Here is a 24,474-nt window from a genome sequence, read left to right as displayed (position 1 = left end):
CAGAGCTGCTATCACTGTGAGAAACATCACAACTCCTTTCCTCTCGATTCCAAAGCTAATAATAAGTGGGTGTCAATCCTCCTAAAGACGCCGCCGCTCACAGCAGCTGCAGGAAACATGAAAGCTTTACGTCAAACTGAAGCTCCAAAACACTTCACCATCAGTTTGTGAATTCATCTGATTCCAGCTTCATCAGTTTCCTCCTGACAGGCAGAAACATGGTGGATGTAAGTGAAGACTTAGCTCGATTTGATAAAGAATCCAAACATAAATACCATAGTAGTAGCTCTAGGGGCTGTCATCTGGACTTAGTTTTTAACGTTAGAAGAGGTTTCACCTGTTATCCAAAAGGCAATTCAGAACTGACTACTACCCTAAAGCTACTACTATGATGGAATCAACCTGGATGAATGAGAGTCTCAATAGACAAACATGAATATGTTTATTTCTTTAACCCTTTAACACCGGAGATATTGCCAGCAGAAAATAAAAATAACACACACTATTTGACATACCGTAACTCTTTGCCTATTTATGCAATTAACTGACATGGATCAAAGAGGCTTTCCATGTCGGCTTTGGACCGTCAGGCAACACATTCCTAACATTTAATGTTGCATAACGGCGCAAAATTGTTTTTCTTTGCTTCAGAATCGGCTGGAATTGCGTTAAATGTCTCAACGGTTCAGGAGTATTTGAAAGAATATAAACGCTGGAGCTAAAGCTGCGGTGTTAAAGGGTTAAATGTGTCTGTGTGCCCATTTCTCTTTATAATAAATAGACAAATAAGCAGACTTTATATGTACTGACAGGCTGGGAAGATTTTCCTAATAGTTTTCTAATAAAATTGACAGAAACTAAAGAAACCAACAAAAAAATGTCTATCAGGAGTTTTTGAACGACTTGAGTCTAAAGCAGGAAGACGGAAGGCGTGAGAGGATATTAGAGCCTAAAAGAGAAAAGAGAAAGCTTCATTTTTGCATTCACTCCTATCTTCTCTCTGCATTTCTTTTTAGTTTGTCATCACTATCTTTTCTTTATTGGTCTAATGAACCCCAAATGTTCTTCTTATGCTCAAAGTTCAAGAACATCGTCTTTACTGTGTTCAGAAATCTTCAGAGCATTAGTATGAAACCTAAATGTTTTTCCACTGCAAAAACAGCCCACTAGAAATACAAATCCTTAAATTTAAGGAAAAAAAAGCTTAAATACGCGCAATGAAATATGCCAATAAGGTAAAAGAAGGTCTAACCAAGAATTCTTATTTTAAAAAAGAAAAATCTGGTCATCAAGTCATGTTTTCCTTAACTAAGATCATTTTGTATTAGAAAAAGTGAGATTATTCGTTTTGCAAGACAGAAAATAAGACAACTTTTTTTTTTTTTAAAACAATAGTCTGTTTACCCTCCTAAAATTCAGCTTTTGCAGTGCAGAGTTCAGATACCTGAGCTTTTGTTTGGACCCCTCACCCAAAAAATGTGAAAATATATTTTAGCGATTGGTTTAGGATTCATGACTAAAAATCTGACAACTGTAAACTATATCAAAACCATTGGTCGGCTCCTAAAGAAAAACAAACTACTTCTAAGAGAAATTGAACATATTTGTGTCTCTGTAACAGAAATCAGCTCCAATCTACGAAGCAGGACACAAGCTTCCATTCATGCTCAGAACATTTGAAGTGCCTGCCAATAGTATTAATATTAAAGGTTTTGACATAAAAACCTGATTTGAGGAAAATATCTGTATAGTGTGAGCGGTAAAGGAGCAATCCTCACTTCAAAGTCTTCATCAGACAGGTAGATTTCCAGACGAAGAGGGTCGACTCCCTGAGGCAGCGGCCGGGCCAGCAGCTCCTCCAGCGGGTACGAACTCTTACAGAGCCGGGCCAGCACCTCTTCCACCAGGATGATCTGGTTACACACCTCTGCCTCCTAACACACAAACACAAGAGTATGTGAAGAGTCACACACCAGCTCTGTGATGCTTCAGAAGACTACTGAAGGACACAAACCCTCTCTGTGATCTCTGCCACGTCCTCTCTGTGCTCCCAGCAGGGGAACATGTTAGTGAAGGTGAGCGGCTCCAGACCGGCGTGGATCAGATATGCTTTTGGCGGCTTCTTCTCATTTTTTTCTGGGAGAGCAATCGACAGCTTCAGCATTCTTCTTTTTCTTGGAATCTTGCAGAACAGAGAACAGCCTTACCTCGGCAGTACTGCAGCACCGTCTCCATGGCGCACTTCCTGTCAGAGTCCCAGCGGATGCGAGCTGAGCCCGTGCTCTCGCTGTCCTGTGGCCACCAGCCCTGCCACAGGTACACCTCATGATGGTTGTCCACCAGGAACAGAGCTGCCATGAAGATATAACACTGAAGAACCAGAACTGGAAGCTCCTCGGCTTTTGTTGCTACTACAAAGCATTCATTTAGTTTACTGTCATTCCTCATGAAACAAAAGGAGGAAAAAAAAGCAAAGCTTAGTTCACCATGGGCAAAATGCGCATTCATGAACGTGTGTTTTGCCCATGGTGTTCACACTGGACTGTCGGCACCTGATAATAGAACATGTCCGCCACTTACTGCTGGAGGAGGCTTGGTGAGATGTCCAAGTGGTGCAAATCTCGTAAATCTTGCTCCTCCATGACCAATTTTTACTGATTTTGTGAATTAAAAGGGACACCATCAATACGTCACCACCAAATCCGAGTCCCTGACTGGTCAAAGTTGGGCCTGGTTTAACTTTCATCGTGCGTTCAATGGCACATAGAGCCCGAAAACGATCTCGGTCAGGTGAACGCTAGAGTTCTGAACGCGGAAACCCGCAACGCACTTATATGCAGGTTTATAAAGATTTTCATCGCTTAAACGTGCGTTGCCAAGGGCGATGTGACCAAAGCTTTATAGAGAACTGCATCCAAACTATTTAGTCAATGGACAACACGGCATCTCTTCCTTTTCCTGAACTAACATCAGCATGAAAACGTGTCTTAGTCAGTTCTTTTGGTCCAAGCCTGCATAAAAGAGCCGCTTTCCGAGCCTCCCAGGTAAAAGTGTGGGATTACCTGGCTGGCAGGTTGCGTACAGGTCCTCCTGCAGGAAGGGCATGGAGTTGACCATCTCAGGCTCTCGGGAGGGGTACAGATACTCCACAACTGCAAACTCCCCTGAGCTGCTGCTCAGCTGGTACAGACGAGGCGTGAAGTTAAACCTGCCAGGATCTGAGGTTCACAAAGAAACAAGGTCAACGAAACACCGAAAAACACCTTTTTAGAAGAAGAGAGAGAAAGGAGTTGTGAAAGCGTCACTTGATGGGATCCATGGCAGTATCCTGCCTGTGATTGACTCACACACTCTTGTACCCAGTAAGTAAGAATTTCAGGTGCTCACGTTTGTCTAAAATTTAGTTTGACCCTGATCAAGATTTGTGTTTAAACCAGAGCAAAGTCAGAAGCAGCTAAAGCATAAACTCCTGATGTTGGGCTGCTAAAAAAACTGAAAAGTCAGATACACAACCAGAACATTTGAGAGTCTGAAAAAATCCAGACAGATCTAACGGCACTACAAGAACCTGCTCGTTTCCAGTGTACAAAACAAAAACATTAAGAAGTAAAGCCAATTGAGATAAAATCTTCTGTTTGTGTTAATGTTAATGTCCTGCTTCATCTTCTCTTTTAGAATGGGGTACAAAGAATAAAAAAAGATTCAAGACATGTCAGCCTGAGAGAACTGGAAAGAAGCTTCACTTTGAAGAATAAGTTATGACAGAAGTCATACAAATATGTTTCTTCTCTGTTCTTTCATCCATTAAGCATGCTGCTGTCAGATCAAACTTCTGACAACAGGCTGCAGTTTAACCAAACAGTAATAGTCCATAGAAGACAGAGGGTCAAATGTCCCTAATGTCCCAGCAATGAGCTCTTCTGCTCAGGAGTTTGAAAGATTGACATCCAACTTGTTTCTGAGAAATGGTAAATGGCGTTTACTTATGTAGCGCTTTTCTACCATGCTCGTGTACAGCCACAGTCCCATTCACACACTGATGCCAAACACTGGCACCGACCTATAACCACCTGAGACAAAGCCGTGTCCATTGTCCAAGGATACTTCAGTAGTAGGTATGTATGTGCATTAAATCAAATATTGCTTTCTGTATGTTTGCAGAACAAACTGATTAAAGGGTTCAGATCCTAAAAAGGTTCAAATGTTTGAACTGGATCTGAAAATATCGCAAAAATAACTCAAGTTTTAACTAAATGCTATAATGTTTCTTTGAGAACTTAAAGTATTTTATTTTACGTTTCAGGCTGTGAAAGTCTTTCTAAACTGTGTTTTGTTTTTTGCCGTCTCACCCTGCAACATGCAGTCATACGCCTTCCTGTCCCTCCTCCCGAGAGCTTCCCAGAATCCCGCTGGTTCTGCTCCTTCGTGGCATTCTCGGATGGTCACTCTGCTGCTGCTGTGGAGGCCTGCTTCCAGAGGACAACTACACAACACAAAGCTTCAAATTCAGCCAAAACCTGCAGAATGCTCCTGCAAAAAAACAACAAAAAAAACTACTGTCCACTCACTCTTCTTTGAGTTTGTTGGCGGCGGTGCGCGCCACCTCCTGAGTGTGCTTCTGAGATTTGCACCCGTGCCACAGGTAGATGAGAGCCTGGCGGCCGTTCAGCAGCACCATGGAGACTCTGGAGCGCAGACTGCTGCAGTGACAGACCACCTCCAGCAGATGGCCCTCCACCGTCACCTCCCCTCGCACGCAGTACAGACGCCAGTCATCTGAAAGGAGGCAGAAAAAAAGAAAACAGAGATTGTGATCTGAATTAGAATCAGCAATTCCATAGTTTTGTTAATCTAGAGTTTAAACTCCAGAAATACAAATCTAAATCCTAGATCCCACCGACATATACATAACTTTTTGTTCAGCACTTCATTGAATTAACAAAAGAAACAGAGAAGGAAGCTTACTTTGCAGGTTCTCCTCCTCCTCCTCCTCCTCTCTTTTTCCAGAGTGGACGACCATCCCTCCTTTGAAACACTGCAGGAAACATGGCGGCTCCTTCCCCTGCTGGACCTGAACCTGGAGTTGAGCACCCAAAAAAAAAAGTGAGCTAAAATTAGCGTTGGTTTGTCAGAGCAGCAGGTCTTCTACCTGTGCGCCCCGCTCCTCATCCAGCTCCACCGTCATGAGCGCAGACGTCCCTTTCTCACTGATAGTGGAGTTACGGCCCTGCCAGAAGAAATAACAGCACTTCTCCTTCCCGGGTCCCGCCGTCTTCAGCTGATCGGGGTTCTGTCTCTTCCCGACTGAAAACAGAACACAGCAGCAGCAGCAAAAAAAAAAAAGACCTTTTGTAAGGCTCCAGTGTTGTTCAGCAGAGAAATTCTGTATTAAGCTCCTCTGTACACATTAAGGTCTTCTGGGGTTTTTTTTAACAACATTTTTCACAACAGGCTGCAAAACAAGGATCCACACAAGAAAGACAACAGGACTTCAGATGCCCAATCTTAAATCCAGTTCAGTCTTTCACTCTGCTTTCTACCTGAAATAAACTAGGAGTTTGGTGCTGTGTTGTTTAGAAGTTCATGCAGAGAATGTATCCTTTTCTTTTTACTCCCTCCAATTAAAAAACAAAACAAAAAAAACTTCAGAAGATATCCACATGTTAAAAAGCTAGGGCTGAGTTTCTTTCCCTCTAACATGATTTGATATGGATCTCAAACCATAGTCCACAAATCCATACATAAAATATTTAACAAACGTTGTCGCGTTAGGATCCAGTCCAATTATTTTACCTAAATCCATACAATCTAGACATTAATTATTTATGTGCATTTAAAACTAAAATGTCGTCACATAAAGTGACTGCTAATGTCCCTGTCCCTGTATCTGTGGTGCATTCAAATACAACAGGATAAATTATTTCATGGGAACGAATTAATTATTTCGTGGGATGATAATGGCATGTTATCTGCAGCCAGTCTCTCTCGATTTTGGAAGAATCAAAGTTTTGTTTACATCGTATCCGACCAAGAGAGCAACAACTGGGTGACAATCAAAGCAGTGGGTGACACTACCACAAAGTTTCTAAATTAGCCCCTAGCTTCTGTTCCTAAATTTGACAAAAATCTTGAAGTACAAGTGTGTCTTTATCTAATCCCGCCCTCTATTTCACCTTTGTTGTGTGGTCAACAAGCCCGTTCAACAAAGAGGGGTCATTTTTGTTGTTCAGTAGCCTATGCATGACATCAGAGATTGTCAGACTAATTTCTTGTTTCGGGGTTTATATAATTCATCTTATCACCTGTCCATCAAGATCCGCAGAGGTAAGACAATGACAGAATTATGGAGTCGTGCTGCTGATAAATGATAAAATAAAACCGTCCATGTCAAAACTTTTACATTTAACTGGAGCTGGATTGGGACATGGATCCATGAAGGTCACTGACCTGCAGCGCTAACCATGTACTTCCACTTCACCACATAAGTGTCCCCGTCATGGAACTGCCCAACGCTCTGCCCAGGTAAGCGGCTGTAGTCAAACTCCAGGATGTGCCACACCTCCACCCCCAGAGTGCTGACCTCGTAGCTCCTCCACTCCTCCGCCTCCACCAGACCATAGCCACGCCCCACGTTAAAGCCATCAAGCTTGGTGCAGACGGGCTCCAGGTGTGGGGAGAGCATCAGAGACGCGATGTGTGCGTGGGATTGGACAGAGGTGGGCGGATCCTGATTGGACACAGCAAAAAAATCCAACCATGATTCGGGTTGAACCTACGAGCTTTGAAGCAGGGGATGTCTGTTACCTTCGCATCTGGGAGCTGCTCGCTGTCTGTGGGGGGACTGGGTGTCCTCCTGGAGTCGCTCCAGTCCTGGAACTTCTCCTTGAACAGGGTGGTCTCGTTGTGCTGAGTCAGTCTGCCAAACACAGCCCAGTCAGGTCGACCCTGACCTTTTCTAGAGCCAAGAAGATAAAAGTCAGAGATCACTGAAGATTCACCCGACATCTGATTTCTCCATCAGATTCTGTGAGAAGATGGTGAAGAATATATTTGCATACTTTGGTATGAGTGGGTTGCACTCCCCTGGGTCCAGTGGGTTGATGTCACAGTTTGTGTAGTCGAATGTGCCATTCCACAGATGCTTAGCCAGCTGAAAGGCCACCTTCCTCTGGGCTAGAGTCACTTCCTTCCCGTGCCAAATATACATCTCACTGCCAAAATCAAAAACCAGAACCTGCACCGCAAAGACAAACTCAGAAAGAGGCCCGAACCATCACCAGTCAAAGACTGCAGACACTGACCTCCTTCGGTCTGAGCAGCGAACAACGCGGCAACTTTGCCCAAAAATCATCATCAGGGACCAGCTTGTTGTCCATCAGGCGGTAAATGCAGTTGGTCTCCACGATGGCGCCCTCGTACAGCTCGTCTTCATCAGGAGTTCCAGCCACTTTAAAAAGAACGCCAGGCGTCACACCACACTTTCAACCACCAGGTATGCTGTCTTCACGTTTGACATATTTGAAATCATTACACTGATAACTGGACTGTCCCCCAAGAATCTTCCAGAACTCCTTGACGGAGTTGCTGTAGGAGTTCACACCCTCCTCAACCACCTGGACAATGGTGGCCCGGCAACCCAAATCTCTTTTGGCCTGGATGAAGTTGGCCAACTCAGACGCCTGACAGGAAAACAAATTTGGTTACTTTATGTTTGTGTGACAATTTAGCCCTTCGTTTTTCTTTTAAATATTCATAATGAGTGAATTATGACAATGTTAGATTTTTCTATAGATAACTAACATTTTTTCTACTTTAGACAGCAGCCCATACAAGTTCCTTTCAAAATAAAATACACCCTGTCAAATAGGATCGTCCTGCTGCTGCAGATTTACTTATTACCGTAAATTCCGGACTACAAAGCGCACCCGATTACTAGCCGCACCCACCCATTTTCACGTGTTTAACTCCTTTATACATACACAAGCCGCGTCGGAGTACAAGCCGCATGTATTAGGCAACATTGTCATCCTGACAAATCACGTCCTGACTCCCGGAGTAAGTGTGATTCATTAGCACACAGTGGGTGGAGTCAGCTTTGCCTCAGGCTCATGTATTTGAGTTCATTTACATTTGCCAAACAGCATGGAACTCTATTCTGTTCACAAGTTCCTCAGTTATGTTTTTTTTATTCATTTTTTTATTTTATTTTTTTTTTAACTTATTGACAATCTAGGTATCATACATAAAATTACAAACAGTAACCATATAATCAACATTACATCCCTCAGTTATGATGAGGAAATTTACATCCGGGATCCCCCATTTCCCATGAGTCTTAGGGGCTAAAGGCGGGGCCAACGCCCGGCTCGCCATACTGTTGTACGTGTTTAAGAATGAGCAAGTATCAGCAGTGCATGGAGGGGTGAACGGGAACAGCTCTCCTTCCGCTTGTGTCGCGGCAGCGTTATGGGAGTAACAGGGCTGGTTAAAAAACACACTAGTAAAATAAATCAGCGACTACTGAAAAGCACGCGCCTCAGTGCGGCGCGTGCGTCAGAAGTTTCCTTCCACAACAAACACTGTTGCTCCGCGGACGCCTCGAGTAAGCCCTGGCTGCAGCCTGCAGAATGGCTCGATGCCTCTGCGCTCCGCGCTCCCGCGCAGTCCTTGTCTCCCGTTTCTATCTTCTCCGACAGCTCTGGCCAGGGCGGCTTCAAGGAGGAGCGCTTCGTCCCCATTGCGCCGGTGAACGGAGCAAATTGTGTCTGTGCAGAGCAATCGGACTGAATACTGTACGTTTTGTGTATGAGGGGCGGATGCGTTGTTACGTGTGGGAGCCTTCAGACTGCCATCGGCCCCGCAGCTCACACGACACGCAGTCTCCAGCTCACACGGAGGCTGTGAGCATTTCAATGCAAAACTCCGATCAGTCCTTAGAAACCGTTAAAACGACCACGTCGATTTGTTTTTCCAGTCATGTCCCAACAAAATAAAGGCTGATGTTATTCCCACATATTTACGTGCAGCCAGCCGAGTCACTATGACTCAGAGATAAATTCACTCCTGAGCATGCGCTGTTCTCTTTGTCACGCAGCTGACCAGCTTTTCCAAACCCTGATGGTGATGGTGGATTTTTTTACGCTGCTTTTAACTATTGCTTTTAACTTGAAAGCTTCATCATATTTTAGTGGCGATCACGTGCACGTCGGGTCTAATGGCACCAAAGGATTCTGGGATGCGGCCGGGCATGCGTGTTTCGTTTTGTTGAACCATGACTGAAGTGTCCAAGACCTGAAGTCAAGTCCATGCTGTTTGGCTGCTAAGAGGTGTGTTGAAAAACAAATGTCTTGTGCTTGGTGTTAGATAGAGAATACAAATCATTCACTGTGTCCGAAAGTACGTACATGGCGGCTGCCAATTAAAACCATAAATTAGCTGCGTCGCTGAATAAGCCGCACGACTGTAAGCGCAGGAAAAAAGTAGCGGCTTATAGTCCGGAAATTACGGTATATACTTTTAAGAACTTTCCTATGAACATGTGCTTTAAACGTATTCAAAAAGTAATAATGCAAACATAAAAATCTAAAAGAAATTTTAATAAAATGTCTGACTCAAGAGATAAAGCAATTTGGTATGTTTAGTTATGATTTCTGCATTTTGGAGGAGTGGTAAAACACACAAGGTGGCTTTAATCTGGTGTAGTGCCAGCAGTGGTTAAAGAAAAGTTGATTTTGCCAATACATGATCTCTTCAAAACATTAATGCGACAAAAAAAAAAATTAGAATTGATTGAGTGATTTGTTAAACTGGTCAATTTCAAGCATCAATTACACTGGTTAAAAACAAAACAAGCAAAAAAGTAAGACACACTTAAGCCACATTTGATTCATTAAATATAGTGATTATTAGCTAAAGTCATGTTGAGCTTGATTTATTGCTTTAAAAAGGAGTGAGAAGAGACGAATTTATATAATCCCCCCCCTTAGGAGTTATTTTATGGTATTGTATAGTTTTCATATTACAGTTCAGATCAGATCAAGTGCAAAGCCTCATGTTGCAGATCCCAGGAGTAAACAGACCATTTCACAAACATTTATTTAAACTTCGGTTCTGTTCGGTCAATGTCCGAACGGGTTTTTTAAATTTCTTCGACCAACTTGTGGTTGTTGATCACCTGGATCAGGCATGTTTTTTGCAAAAAAGAACCGCAAGGACAGAATAATCTGATAAACAATGAGGATTGCATCCTTCGGGACCTGCAGGTTGACCCCAGAAGGGACAGCATTGCAGTTATCATTGTGTTTTTGCTGAAAAAAGCAATGTCAGCGGATTTACTGAAACTTTGAAAAAAGCTAGGATTTCCAGCTTTTTTATCCTCTGCACTTTTTCCTTCTCTGGGACAGACGCATTCCAAGATGAAAATGCAAGAACTGAGTTCAGTCACTTTGATCTGGTTTAATCACAAATGAGAGGCTTCCTATATGCATGTCTTTATTAAGTCAGGAAATTTTAACTTCTGATTCTCCCATTTTAATCTGAAATGGATGGTTTAAAAAAAAAAAAGCAAAAGTCATACCAAATTATTTCTATGTGAAATTAGGACTTATTTAGAGAGAAAAAAAGTTTGCCGTTGCTGATCTTAGATCGTGATTGTTTTTGACATTGAGTGTATTTTATTTTGAAATGAACTTGTATGTTCTGCAGTCAGAAGTAAAAGAAGTTAAATTGGCTATGAATATATGAATATAACTGTAAAGCTTCTTTTATTAGGAACATTTGAAAGCTACATTTTAAAATATAAAGACCACAAAAACATGAAATATATTTTTGTGTCACTTTGCTGCTTGGATTTGGTTAGTAAAGATTAGAGCACATGGCTCCACATGGCCCCACATGGCCCCACATGGCCCCACATGGCTCCACATGGCTCCACATGGCTCCACATGGCTCCACATGGCTCCACATGGCTCCACATGGCTCCACATGGCCCCACATGGCTCCACATGGCTCCACATGGCTCCACATGGCTCCACATGGCTCCACATGGCTCCACATGGCCCCACATGGCTCCACATGGCTCCACATGGCCCCACATGGCTCCACATGGCTCCACATGGCTCCACATGGCTCCACATGGCTCCACATGGCCTTAGCTTCACAGCACTGAAACTCCTCACCTTGTTCTTCTCGATCACGTTAGCAAACTCCCCGATCCAGAGGAAGCAGTGATGCGGAGTGATGAGCAGAAAGCAGTCGCCACTGTTCAGAGAAGCTGATCTGGGCTCTACCAGCCTGGTCTGGACGTGCCGTCGGCCTGGTGTCGCACAAAGGAGACATGAGGAAGTCTCTGATCAGCCTCATGATACTAACAAAATGTAAAATTTTAGCTACAAACGTTTTCTTGTACTGTATTAACCTCAGTTACATAGAAGTAGCTTTGGCACTAAAATAGATCCATTCTCTTATTCTGTTAGTAACTATTCAGACCTAAATGCTGTGTCTTCTGTGCAAACGCTGCAACTGCTGAAGTCTGCGAATATGTGGCACAATGCAAAACAGTTGCATCAAACAAAGATGGAGCAGAAGTTAGCAGGTGTTTCTGCACATCGGTCTGTGCTGACCTTTGACCTGCAGAAGCATGAGCTTCTTGTAAGGCACGGCGCTGTTGTTGGACGTCTGCTCCGACTCGCTGACGCTGCGCAGGCTCACGCCGCTGAAGTTCTCCTTACTGGCCAGACCGGCCAGAGCTGCTTCAGAGAAACTGGAGGTCTTATTCACTGCAAAAAGGATGAAACGGGAAATGGAGATGTATTGATGCACACTCTGCAAAAACAGGCCCCTTAGAAATAGGTAAAAATTGGCAGATTTTCTTTAAAATGCAAAAAAAAAAAGGAATGGGGTAAGAATTTGTTTTTGAAAAACAAAATTCTATTTTCTAAGACATCTTGTCTAACACAGATTATTTTGCTATTAAAAGACTCTTGATAAGATAATTTATCTTGCAAGGCAAAGGGCAAGACAACTACAATCTTTTTTACTTTAATGAGATTCCATTTTACATTTAAGAATTTAGAAGAGCAGACAAGTCAGTCCAAGAAACCACATTGATGTTTCTTATGAGGGGGGTGGAAGCTACAACTTGCGAGCTAGATGGAATTTGAAAGTCAGTTCAGTCGCCATTTTTCCACAATACTGGTCAATAGCTGGTCTGACCTAACAGTTCTATGGTAACCACTCTCGCCAATCAGGAATTCCACACCCCTACCTCAAAAAGCGGGCTTGGAAGATTTTGTCAAACGTTTTAAATGTTTGACATAAAACCTACTTTTATTGAGGCATCTGATTGGTCAGTTTATAACTTGAATAATGTGCAATACAGACAAAATACCACGAAGAAAAAATTATAAAGAAAACGTGAAAAAAGGTATCAGAGTAAGAATGTTTATTATGACAACTAAAATGACTGAATAATAGCTTTTTATTTCTCAATAGAAGTCTGATTTTGGTTTCTTGAAGCCAAAAAACTGAAAAAGATTTTCTCAGTTTTTTTTACAAATTTTGACTTATTCTTTGAGGGTGCGGTTTGCACAGTAAAAGGAATTCACAATAACCTTTCAATCAGGGGAATGTTCAGGTTTGTGCACAGTTTTAATCCCAAATATCTAAACTGAGAATACAGGAATGTCCTTTATTGAAAAACAATATGGTTATATTTAACGCCAAAATTAAATGTAAATTAAAGACATCTTTTTAGCTTAGCATTTACATAATTAATGTATTTATTTATTTGCCTTTACTTTTGCCTTTAATAATTTTATGATATACCATTTGTACATTTTTACTTTCTCTTATTCCATACAAGGCCTGCTCAAATTAGCCACAGAGTTTCCTTCCATTTCATATTGTCTTTTGATTGTTGTTACTTTTACTTTATTGTGTTTTTATGATTTATTTATATTATTTTAAACTCTATTTATATTTGTTCTTTTTTTGTCAAGCGACTTATCTTCGACAGCATGTTGATGAAAGGTACTCCATTGAGAAAGAGAAATAATTGACTGATTGCACACAAATGAGGGTGTGGCCTTTGAATTGACAGCTTACTGTCATATTGTCAGCTCTATGGCCTTACGGAGCATGCTCCAACAACCACAACATCCATTGACCTCGCCCCACTCACTCTTCTCCGCCTTCATCCGTTTGCTCTCCAGCAAGCCGATGTTGAGCCTCTGCTCTGTGTACTCGTGTCTGATGTCTTCCCTGGCAGCCAGCGTCTTAAGAGGGTTCCTGGATGACCGCACGTTACGCGTCGGACGCACCGCCCGCTTGTGCTGCTCCATTGCTGAAGCCAGCCTTTTTGTGGGGGCAGGGTGGGGGACAACACAGGTGATGGGTCAAGTTTAAAATAAAAGGAGTCTGACTCTCATGACGGAGCTGACAGCTGGAGCTTACTTTGGCACCCTGGGGTCAAAAATGGCATCAAAGTCATCGTCTATTTCCACCTTGTTAGCATTGGCAGGAAGGTCGTCCGTGTGAGGGTAGAATTTGGAGAAGGTTTCATCCTCGAGGTTCATTACCTCCTTCACCTTCTTCTCCGTCACAGTAATGGTGGATTCTGGCAGTGCACACACTGAGGAAAAACAACAAGAACTCAGCATGTGACTGAGTCACTGTCAAAGAATAATAGATTAACCTCACAATGCGGTGCATTCACATGCATTTTCACAAAAAAAAGGAAATAAACAGCACTGTTGCTTTGTATAGCCCTGATAAGCTGGACTTGACTGTGAATTTACTTATTTTTGGAGAGGCTGCAGTTATGATAAATAGGAAGATCACAGTTAAAACTTTTGGCAAATTAGAATAAATTAAGTTCAGAAGCGTTTTTACTCTTAATAATGTACATTTTAGAGATTTTCACAGGTATTTAGCATAAAAAAACTAACAGATGACTGGGAAAAACTGCAGGGAGTGCTTTAGCAAAGTCCTCACCCTTACTGTTGAGTCTACCAAGAAAAGACTCGAGTTTATCCAGCCGTAGGTCTGACTCCAGGTTCAGGTCTGGCATGGCTTTGATCTCTGCAGGAACAAATGCACAGTTCTCAGAGGGTTTTGTATCGGCACAGTCTCTTTCTCCCTGAGCTGGCTGGAGGAGATAAAGAGTTCAGAACAAAAGCAGCTTTCACACAGCCACTTTGTGAGGCTTCTGAGAAGTCTTTGTTTGTGGAACAACCTGATTTGTAACAGGATGATATGTTCCAACTTTTCCAGAGGAGATCCAAGACCAGCAGAGGCAGAATGGGGCAACGATGGCTTGTTATAAAATTATCTTAAGATGACTGCACTGTTCCCTTACTGTATTGTGGTCCAACTTTTGCGGTCTCGCTGTTTCACAAGGTTTATTTTAGTAAAACACTTTTGTTTTAGCACAGTGCAGTGTTCTGCGTCCTGATTGGCTTTTCAATCAATCAACTCTGTGCCATGTGCCAGAATGTGTTCAGTCTATGAAGGTTTGATCTTTACAAGTGTGCAAATGTTCATGTCTGAGAAAAGTGTATAAAGTGTGTAGAGATGAGTTTTCCAGCCTTAAAACATCTGTAAACCTATGAGTGAAATTCACTTGTCGTGGGTTATAAATGTCACATAACCCCTGCTTTAAATGAGGAAACCCTGTGTTACACTCACTCCCCTGACCCAGTTCTAGTTTATTTCTTATTATGTATGTTTGTAGATCAGTATTTTTTTCTATTCATCGTCAGTAAAATAATAAACCCAATATGGTAAGGTAGCCTCAATTTAATGCTATGTTCACACCCTGCTCAGAAATGCCTGTTGGAGAAACCGCTTCTAAGGAAGTGTCCACGTAAATTTGTGCAAAAGACCATTTCGGAACCCAACGCATTCAAAATTCTTGCATTCACACGCCGCTAAGCAAATTTTAAGTCGGTTTTCAGGCTTTACATACAAAAATAAACAGCTACGTAATCTGGGCTGACAGTTAAAACTGTCCTTTTCAATACATGGGAGTGCCAACGGTTTATATATCAATCATGAAGGAAAAATGAATAAGTCTGTGTCCAGCTGGATTTCTATGACACCACGTCTTTCATATATCAGAATAGAGCTGTGAAAGAAAAAGTCTGGAGCAAGATTTGCACTGCTACTACATTTCAGACCAGTGTGAACAGAATATGCTAAAAGCACATTCAAAAACCTGCGTTCAGCGCATTTTTGAACCCACCACACATGCCCGGTGTGAGCGTAGTTTAACACTTCTAACAAGGCGCAGCCCACTTACTAAGTTTAAATAGAAATCATAGAACCTGTTAATGTTTTGTTTCGGGGTCATCCTTTTTACCCTTTCCCGTTTTTTTCCTTTAAATAGACAGAGTCTTACTCACAGTAATAATAAGTTGGAATCAATATGATAGAAATAACAGTAACAGTCTCTATTCACCCTGGAGGGTGTTGTGTGAACTAATGTGAGCATATAGGAATTTATGGAAGCCGAAAACAGCAAACCCTACTTTTTTTTGGCCCGTTCATAGTACACCTATCTGTATATCGTGCTTATAGTATTAATATCTGTAAATTATGTCCATAATACTTACCTGTATAGTTATTGTACATACTATAGACCTTTAGTCTGTACTTACTGCTTATTGCACTTCTGGTTAGATGCTAACTGCATTTCGTTGCCTTGTACTACATGTGCAGTGACAATAAAGTTGAATCTAATCTAATCTAATCTAATCTAATATTCCTTCTCTCGTTATCATACAACAATTAAATTAGTTTTCTCGAGACAACGAGATAGTCAAAATCATTATCATGAGAAAACAGTAAAAAAATTAAAATAAAAGTAGGTTAAGCCATTTTTGGCTTCAGCAGGAATTAGAAAGCAAACAGCCGTCAGTTTTGAGAGCTTGTCTGCTCAACAGCTGTCTAAAACCGATTTTCTGATGCTACATACAACAAAGAAACAAGACAGACTCCAGCATGTCTAATGAATGAAAACAAAATCAGTTACATGAGTCATTAATAAGCTTTGAACAGAAACAAATCACTGATTTCTTTTTGGTCCAAAGTGAATCACATTAAAGACAAATCTCCTAAACTGACTAATTCTTTGATCTATTTTAAAAAGGATGAGAGTGTAATGACAAATGAGACTTTAACGATCACATTAAATGCAAATCTAATCAGGAAGTGGAACTGTCCGGATTCCAATATGTAATAAACTTAAATCCCTGAAGGGCATCACAGGATAACAACTAGCAGTCAGGGATTTCAGTACAAAGGAATCCTTAAAGTCCCCCAATGACGACACCGACTGACAGTCTTTATTCGCAAAAGTTTCTCTTTAGCAACAAAGAAACAAAAAAAGTTACATCTCTTTAGTTCCAAATCAACATTTTTTGAACGTGTGGAATGACAAAACAAATGTGTCCCAGACCCTGCTGTTTAATGAAACTACACATGATAAATAACTTTAATAAGTCCATGGAAAATGCTTTAAATTACATCATAATTTAGGCTACATTGCACCAGCAAGCAGCACTGGCTGTGGTTTAGAACTGTTTTGGTGCACATGCAGACTGTTGAATTACCTTGCACGGCAAATAAAATGAAATGAAGAAAGTGTCTATTGGCCATAATTTTCCAAATACTTGCGGCCAGAGCTGAACCTTTTCTTGGGGTCCAGCAGTGCGATTTGGACTTGGAGCCATCCTGTTAACTGTGCCGGGAGGCAAACTCGTGTTCAGATCGAGACCCGCAGCGGTATGGAGAGCAGGCCTGCTTGGGCCTCCTGAATTTGTATTTTTCTTTTTGCCATTGAGTCAAATATGAAAAAGGTCCCCTGTGTTTATTCTTGTTTTTATTTTTACCCACTCTGTATTATGCAGGACAGCAAGCCTTCAAACTCGGTCAGAGAGAGAACACAAACGCTGAGAATACATTTGGGACTTTAACTTTTTGTTTAACTTTAAATATGTCCGGCCAACAACCAAATCCAGCCTTGGATGCACTTAAATTGCGTGCAGCAGCGCAGCAATGTGCCATCTTCTCTTCTCCCACACCTGAGTTTGTGCACGCTGGACGGGGCAAATCGTGGAACTTGCGCAATAAGCACTACTGGGCCGTTGTGACATCACAGCAGCTCTTTGATTCAAACTGAGTGTCTTTGCCACAGTTTGATTGACAGTGATGTAAAAAGAGAAATACTCAGAAATGCAAAAATGAAATGTTTTCTAATTACATTTGTCTCTTTCATAAGAAAAATGTCACACATGTCAAAAACTCAGAAAACATGATTTTCATCAGAGGGGGACTTCAATGAAAAAGCCAGTTGAGAGCCAGTGAGACTGACCTTCCTGTGGTTTGGAGATGGCAAGGCTGCCATTCTTGGATTTAGAGATGACCAGAGAGTGGAAAGCAGAGGGAGACGCCAAACCTGAAGGACCACAAAGACCATTACTGATAAATAAGGTGGATCACATCAATAACATTAAAATGGGGAATCAAACTAAAGGTACAGATGTGAGCTGCACTGTCCTGTTGGGTCAGAGATATGGTTGTTGCCAGGAAGGAGTGAGTGGAAGGATTGGGGGGCTGTTATCACTATACACAAATGTGGTAAATAGTAGAAGAAACCGCAAAGACACAGAAACTGTTCACACCAGTTCCTGATCTCTGATGAAGCACAATTGTTTGACAACTTCTCCTTGGTACCCAAAATGCAGTTCTTTTTCCCTGCAGATGATACTGTGGGTGGAATAATGCTCTCTTTTCCATTGGATAACCATCCACCAACAGTGAAAATGGTGTTTAGAAACATGTCTAATAGACATCATTTCCACCGTGGGAGTGGCAATGTGGATGAGGTCAGATAGATTGTGAGGGGCGAGGTAAGAAGGACTTTGAAGGTCAGTATGAGGATTTCTAGAAGAAAAAGTAAAGCCTCTTTTCTCTTAAATGTCGACATGGCTTTAAAGGTCTCGGGGCTAACACTGTTGTGATGTCACTATGATGTGCAGTGTATTTAGCCTGCCCTCTGACCTTTCTTCACCATGCGTGCAGCTACAGTGAACTGGGTGGAGTCATTGGCAGCGCCGAGGCCTTTGCTCTTCCAGGCCTCCTCTTGGGCTTCGATCTGCTGCTTCCTTTCTTGGATGGACATTTGTGTCTCCATCCTCTGACTCTCCATTTCTTCATCTGCTATTCTCTGAAAATAATAAAAGAGACACGTTACTGCAACTGATGAATGATAGCAGGAGGAATTAAAAGATGTGTCATATGGACAGACTATGGTGGTTCTCTATCTCATCTTATCAATAATAATCAAGGCCTCTAAAAAGCAAGTCTATGAGAAATCACAACCGGGGCAATCTGACCAGGATTGTGCGACTGAAATTTGGGGGAAGAACAGACAGTTTGACAAGTTCTTAAAACTCAATTCTCAATCATCTCTTAATAGTGAGCTTGCAACAGCACAAAGCACCAACAGCTGACCATCAGATGTCTGTCTGATCATCCGTCTTGCCTCCATATTTTGGGTTTTGAGACATAGAATAAATCATCCAGACTTGACCTAATCCTGCATGTGCAGAAACTTAAACTATAGAATAGTATACTCATCACTGTTGATTTAATTTATTTCCCTTTAATTTCGTATTTATGTGAGTATCTAATAGGGCAAACTATGATGTGTTAAGGCATTAAAGGAAGAAATTGGTATGTAACCTGAAATACATTTACTGTAGTGATTTCAAAATAAACGTTTTCAACATTATAAAGTTAAATATAAATAAAAATATGAGTCACACAAACTTACCAATGCTCATGAACCAGTAGTAACCCAAGTAACCCAGGACTCCTATGCTAAAATCATGGCTGTTGGAAAATCAAAACTTCCATCACACTTCTATAATATTTTTTTAGTCAATTTTTGGGATTGTTGTTGCTTCTACGTTTTATAAATTTACGATTGTGTTTTGCCATTCTGTATCTGCTGTTGTCTGCTTTCAGTTATCTGTCCTTTGTTAATTTCATTCATCTTTCTGGATCATTAACCTGTCTGGGGACTAAAGATAGAAATTAGCCTGAGAAGCTATAATCATATATTTGTATTGTTAAATATTATATTAATATATGCTGTCCCGGTCTTAAACAAACAAACAAACAAACAAACAAAGTATTAGTTCTGAAGTGTTCTCATCCAATTAAGGGCAGATTGTAAATTTCTTGTAAATAGGGATACCTGGCATCCATTTTTTAAAATTACAAATTGTGGTTAATGTGACAATGTTTAATGAGATCTCATCTTTCTGCTGGTTAGATGTGTTAAGAAAAATAATGGGAATTTGCCTTTAATACTTCAACTTGGTGGCCCTGTGGTAGAGTGTTTGCCCTGAGACTGGAGGGACGCGAGTTCGAACCCACTGTAGAGTCATAGCAAAGACTAATGAGAGCCGATGCCTCCCTGTTTAGCGCTCAGCATGAAGGGGTTGGATTGGGGGGGTTAAACCAGCAAATGGTTCCCGAGCACGGTGGTGCTCACCGCTCCCCCAGGGGATGGGTGAAAGGAAGAGAAAAATGTTCACACACCTAGGTGAAACTAATGAGATTGGGACTTTAACATTTGTGCCCTGCTTATGCTTATCAACAAAGATTTTCAAATGACAAGACGTCGAATTTTCATTTTAAGTTGAATAATATGTTGTAATAAATCAACTTATTAACAGTTATTTTATACAATTCTGACTGCTTTGATCGTGAATCTCATCAGGAAGTGCAAAGGTCTGGTAGGGTCACCTTCCGTCTCCATGGGTGTCTTTCATCCTGCATGGGTCTGGAAGAGCAGGCTTCCTTCATGATCAGACAGGTGGATGAAGAAGGCAAGAAAGGATGAGGATTTGGACATAAGGAGGAAAACAAGCTGTGCCAAAGCAGTACACGCTACAGATGGTTGCTGTGCAGCACCAAAGGTTTGGGATGTGGAGGAAGTTATTGTAGCAAAACTGCAGCCAGGTGGGAAAGACTGCAGAGCACGAGTCATGCGCATTTAAAGCACTAAACTCAACGGGGAATTAGGTGAGTTTGAAGGTGGAAGCTTGTGTCTGCAAAGCTTGGACGGATTTTAGCTGAAAGCAAATGAGTTGGGCAAAATGCACCACTGAGGCTATTTCCTACCTGACTAGCTGAATCTTCAAGAAAAAGATGGGCAGAAGGGTCTGTTGCAGCAAAAATGAGTTCCTGTGAAAGTCACAAAAAGGAAACCCCCACAATCAGGAAAAGACAGCAGAAGAAGAGACTCTTTAAGACCTACTTTGATCATCTTTTGATTCATTGTAAAAGCGTTCCCCGTCATCTTATAGTCATGATTCCGTTTTTAGCCAAAATTTAACAAACTTGTGTCGTTTTCTAGAACATAGATTCAACAAAGTTCATTAGAAAGTCGCCTATGAGTTTTGGGCGGGGCCACTTGAGCCTTTAATACTTTCTTTAAACTTAATTTGATTGCACTACTTGGAGGACACCAAACATAATGTAGTTCACCTTCTTGTGTAGCAGAAATGTAAAATGTTGCATGTTGGGCCGCCTCCTGCTGATCAAACTATCCAACCAAAGCAGCAGGACAGACACGAAATAATCAGGAAAAGATGAAGCTCCACCTAAACCTTTTGAACTTTACTGTCACTCATGTCCGATTCAGATAGCTAGAGCCGGTCCTCAGCTTTGTTGTTGACCTTTTTTCGACATTTTCTTTTGTTTCTGTGATCTGTAATTTTTTCCCTGATCTAAAAACAGGAAACCTGCTGAATCATGTTCTGATGAGTGAAAGGCTGGAAAACGGGATCAACAACAGCCTGTCCTTCCTATTGACCTGCACTTCACCGGATCAAGCACTCCATACACTTCCTAATTAAAACAACGTCCTTTTCTGTTTAGAACTCCTAAAAATGCTCCCTCAGATGGAATTTGGGTTTTTCCTACTCTTAAACTAACTGCAATCCCGACATCAGGCTCTGTGCTGGCAGATGTTGCTGAGTAAACCCTGATAAGCAGCTGGAAACAAGAGCGTGTCTAAACAGAGAAGTCCGTGTACAGTAGCCACCCTCAGCCCCTCCAAAAGAACAGAAGATGGGAAAACAGAAACACAACAAACATGCAGAGAATGAACTTAGGTTTATTATTTAAAGATGAAAGACATGCAGAGGAAGAAAAAAAAGAGGTTACATGTGACATGCAGCAACAAGGTGGAAGAGGTCAGAAAAGACAAATTACAGAAGTTACATTTACAAGACAGAGGTTTGGCTGTCATTTTTTTTTTTTTTTGTCTGACAATCAGAGAGTCAAAATGTTTTAAAAAGTAAAAGACACTTTCACCGCTACCACAGGTGTAAATCTATACATTTGACCTTTTCATGTTATATTTCTTATTTAACCTAAAAAAAAAAACTGGAAGGAATACACAACTGCACCAAAACAACAAAATAATTTCATAAATTGGATTTTTCAAAATAGCCTTTTAAAATAACAATCGTTACAAGAGATTTGTTGTTTTTATAAAAATAATCATTTACTGTAAAGAGTGGGTATTTTTTTATTTTCACAGTAAAAAAATAAATAAATCAAAAGGAGAAATGTGAAGAAAACTTTAACTCTCAAATAAATTTCATAGAAACTTTTGTTTAATGTCGAGTTAATGTATACAAAGTCCTAACGTTTACATAAATTCAATCCAAAAACTTGTTTATCTTAAAAACTTCTATTTTTGTTGATTATTTTTAGCTGCTTTAATCTGTTTCCTTAAACAAGACTCACTGACCGTAGATGAATACCGGACCGAGTGAGTTTGACGTCACCTGTAGGAAATGGCTCACATGCAGCTCCAACGAAATGAAGTCGATTCAGTAGTAATTTTTTCACAATACGCCATGTTGGAGACAGATTAGGTCAGTAAAGAACGATCGGTCTGAGTCAGACAGAGTCAACATTTTTAATGGAAGAATCGGTCAAACAGTTCAATTGAGAGCACATACTTTCTATTTTATTGAGGCATCTTATTGGTCAGTTTATAACTTGAATACACAGAAAAAAAAAACGTAAAAAAAAATTAGGATTAGCAAGAACATGTTCAAAAAGTAATCAGAGCAAAATTGTTTATGTGACAAATGGAATGACTGAGTACGGTAATAGTGGTTTATTTCTCAGTAGACCTCTATGGGATTTTGGCTTCTTGGAACCAGCGGCTACTTCCTGTTTGGAACGCAAGGGGGGAGGGATGACTCAGTCCTGTTCTCATATAAAGTAAATGACAGAACTCCAAAGATATTCCTGACCCTCACTGAAAGGGCTTCCAGGCAAGCAGTTAAATACTGCAACAAGACCTGTTGTTGTTTATCAAACATGGCAGCTTGGATCCAACTCCAGCTGTTTATCATTATCGACATGGTTGAAAATTGGTCCAAAAAGACACTTCAGGGCACATTTGTACTTGGCTGTTTGGTCCACACCAGAGTTCCTCAGATGGTCAGCTTTGTTTAGATGGTTAAAAACTGACCATTGTGGTGCAACAATGGTTTGGTTGGCTTTCATTCAAACCCATGTTATTCAGAAACAATACAACTACAGAATAATAATTTTCCTTCTGGATGAGGAAAAATATTGGACCAAAGCTTATTCCAATAAAGCAGCTTTAGTAGCCTTTTGACAGTTTTGGATAATTTACACTCGACAGTGCAATGTGAGGGAGGACCAAATCAAAGTAAATGTAAATCTTTCAACATTCTCAGCCAAATCGGAGACAGCCAGATTATCCTAGTGTGAAGTCAACCTAAAATTCCTCCACTCAACAAAGCCACGAAGGCCCCACACATGAATGGGTTATTTGTCTATTACGCTCTGGCATTGGCAGCATGGCCGCAGACAGAGAGGCCAACTCTCATCATTTTGTTATACTGTAAACCTGAACTGCCAGATGAAATTTTTAAAGAAACAAAAGATCTACTTAAAGCCCACCATCTGTACCAAACTGTGCCAAAATACAACAGTTGCTACATATGCCCGTATATTAGGTGGGGGTATTTGGTCCTTTTGTCAGCAATTATGACTTGCTTATGTCACATACAAACGACTGATTGTGTTTGTGGTAGAATCCAGCAAATATCCAGCGTTGCTACAGACCAAATGGATCCTTTTGTTATGCTGATAACTGTTTATGGTAATTAGGCAACAAGTGGCAATAGTTTGCCCCAAACTTAGTCTCACAATGCATTCTGTCAAGATTTGTAATTCCAGCACAACTGTACTTTCCACCAGTTCAGAGGACGGTAGGGTGGACCATCTCTGCTGGCAGGCCAAGTTAATTTTGCCTTATAATAGAACAAAAACAATCAAAGCAACAACAACAAAAAAAACATTATTTTGTGGTTGAAGGGACTTTGGCAAAAACAAGTGTGCTGGGAGTAAGCCCAAAACCAAAGTCAGGGGGTCTTTAAAGTCAAAAATTCTGAAACAAAAATGCTGGGTCCCAAAGAGCGCTGCCTAAATAACACACAAAAGTTTATTTATTTATTTATTTTTTAATCAGGATTCTTATAGGCTATGTAAAGCTACGTTCACATCACCCTCTGCAATGCGTATTCAAGCGATAACTTTTTAAATCAAAAGTATATGTAAACGCGCCTACATGCATGTTTTGGGCTTCTGTGTTAAAAACTCTCACATTCACATGACAACGCAAACATTTTTAAGACCGTTTTGGGGCTCCACGTACAATACGCATGGCCCTTTAACGTGCATAGAAAGTTCAACCAGGCTGAAGTGTAACCAATAAGGGACTCCGATTTGGTAGTGTCATTTGAATGGCGTCTTCTGTAATTAACAGAAGTGCCAACCATTTGAAAATTAATGGTAAATGGCGTATACTTATATAGCGCTTTTTCTACCTTCCTCGAAAGCCCATAGCGCTTTACAGTCACAGGCCCATCCACACACACATTCACACACTGATAAAGGCCCTGCTGCTGAACACTGGAGCCAACCTTCCACCAGAGGCAAAGTGGGGTCCAGTGACTTGCCCAAGAACACTATGACACAAGGGCGGGTAGGCGAGAATCGAACCTGCAATCTTCCCATCAGAGGTTACATTTTTCCTCCACTGCATCCCACAGGGGCAATAATTGTTGTTTTTGCCTCGTCGGAATTATGACACAAACGAATTATCCGAACTGGTTCCCTAATCCTCCGCCTACACCCTATTGCTCCAATTGTAGGAGTAATTGAAGCTGTAGCTGTGTCCGAAAGTTTTTTTTTTTTTTTTTAAGGTGGACGCATTTCTTTACGTGGGTGTTGTATGAAGCACAGACGTTTACAGATAATGTAAGGAATGACTTTTTCTATTTGTACATCAGTTATAAAACAGATTCATGTATTTTCCGAGCGCTGGCAGCTACAGGCTTACGTAGA

General features: G+C 41.1%; 1 protein-coding gene across 16 annotated transcripts in view; it reads right to left on the bottom strand.

Moving 5' to 3' along the window:
* Positions 1 to 24,474, bottom strand: part of svil (supervillin) — a 93,776-nt gene that overhangs the window by 1,790 nt on the left and 67,512 nt on the right. For 13 of the 16 annotated variants that reach the window (XM_020712522.2, XM_020712519.2, XM_020712520.2 and 10 more), the window contains 22 exons: positions 20,194 to 20,256; positions 19,816 to 19,869; positions 18,061 to 18,226; positions 17,372 to 17,455; positions 13,993 to 14,079; positions 13,453 to 13,630; positions 13,181 to 13,353; positions 11,622 to 11,777; positions 11,178 to 11,314; positions 7,532 to 7,679; positions 7,302 to 7,447; positions 7,059 to 7,234; positions 6,805 to 6,955; positions 6,448 to 6,727; positions 5,150 to 5,304; positions 4,966 to 5,077; positions 4,569 to 4,776; positions 4,350 to 4,483; positions 3,063 to 3,218; positions 2,208 to 2,351; positions 2,015 to 2,136; positions 1,779 to 1,934 (listed from right to left, as the gene is read on the bottom strand). In XM_020712522.2, the coding sequence (XP_020568181.1) occupies positions 1,779 to 1,934; positions 2,015 to 2,136; positions 2,208 to 2,351; positions 3,063 to 3,218; positions 4,350 to 4,483; positions 4,569 to 4,776; positions 4,966 to 5,077; positions 5,150 to 5,304; positions 6,448 to 6,727; positions 6,805 to 6,955; positions 7,059 to 7,234; positions 7,302 to 7,447; positions 7,532 to 7,679; positions 11,178 to 11,314; positions 11,622 to 11,777; positions 13,181 to 13,353; positions 13,453 to 13,630; positions 13,993 to 14,079; positions 17,372 to 17,455; positions 18,061 to 18,226; positions 19,816 to 19,869; positions 20,194 to 20,256 (3,186 nt within the window). The remainder of the gene's footprint in view (positions 1 to 1,778; positions 1,935 to 2,014; positions 2,137 to 2,207; positions 2,352 to 3,062; positions 3,219 to 4,349; positions 4,484 to 4,568; positions 4,777 to 4,965; positions 5,078 to 5,149; positions 5,305 to 6,447; positions 6,728 to 6,804; positions 6,956 to 7,058; positions 7,235 to 7,301; positions 7,448 to 7,531; positions 7,680 to 11,177; positions 11,315 to 11,621; positions 11,778 to 13,180; positions 13,354 to 13,452; positions 13,631 to 13,992; positions 14,080 to 17,371; positions 17,456 to 18,060; positions 18,227 to 19,815; positions 19,870 to 20,193; positions 20,257 to 24,474) is intronic. The other 3 variants (XM_020712515.2, XM_020712516.2, XM_020712512.2) reach the window with 2 other exon arrangements.

This window comes from Oryzias latipes, chromosome 20, assembly GCF_002234675.1.
Source record: "Oryzias latipes chromosome 20, ASM223467v1".
Taxonomy (NCBI): Eukaryota; Metazoa; Chordata; class Actinopteri; order Beloniformes; family Adrianichthyidae; genus Oryzias; species Oryzias latipes.
This window is presented reverse-complemented; position numbering and strand designations above follow the sequence as displayed.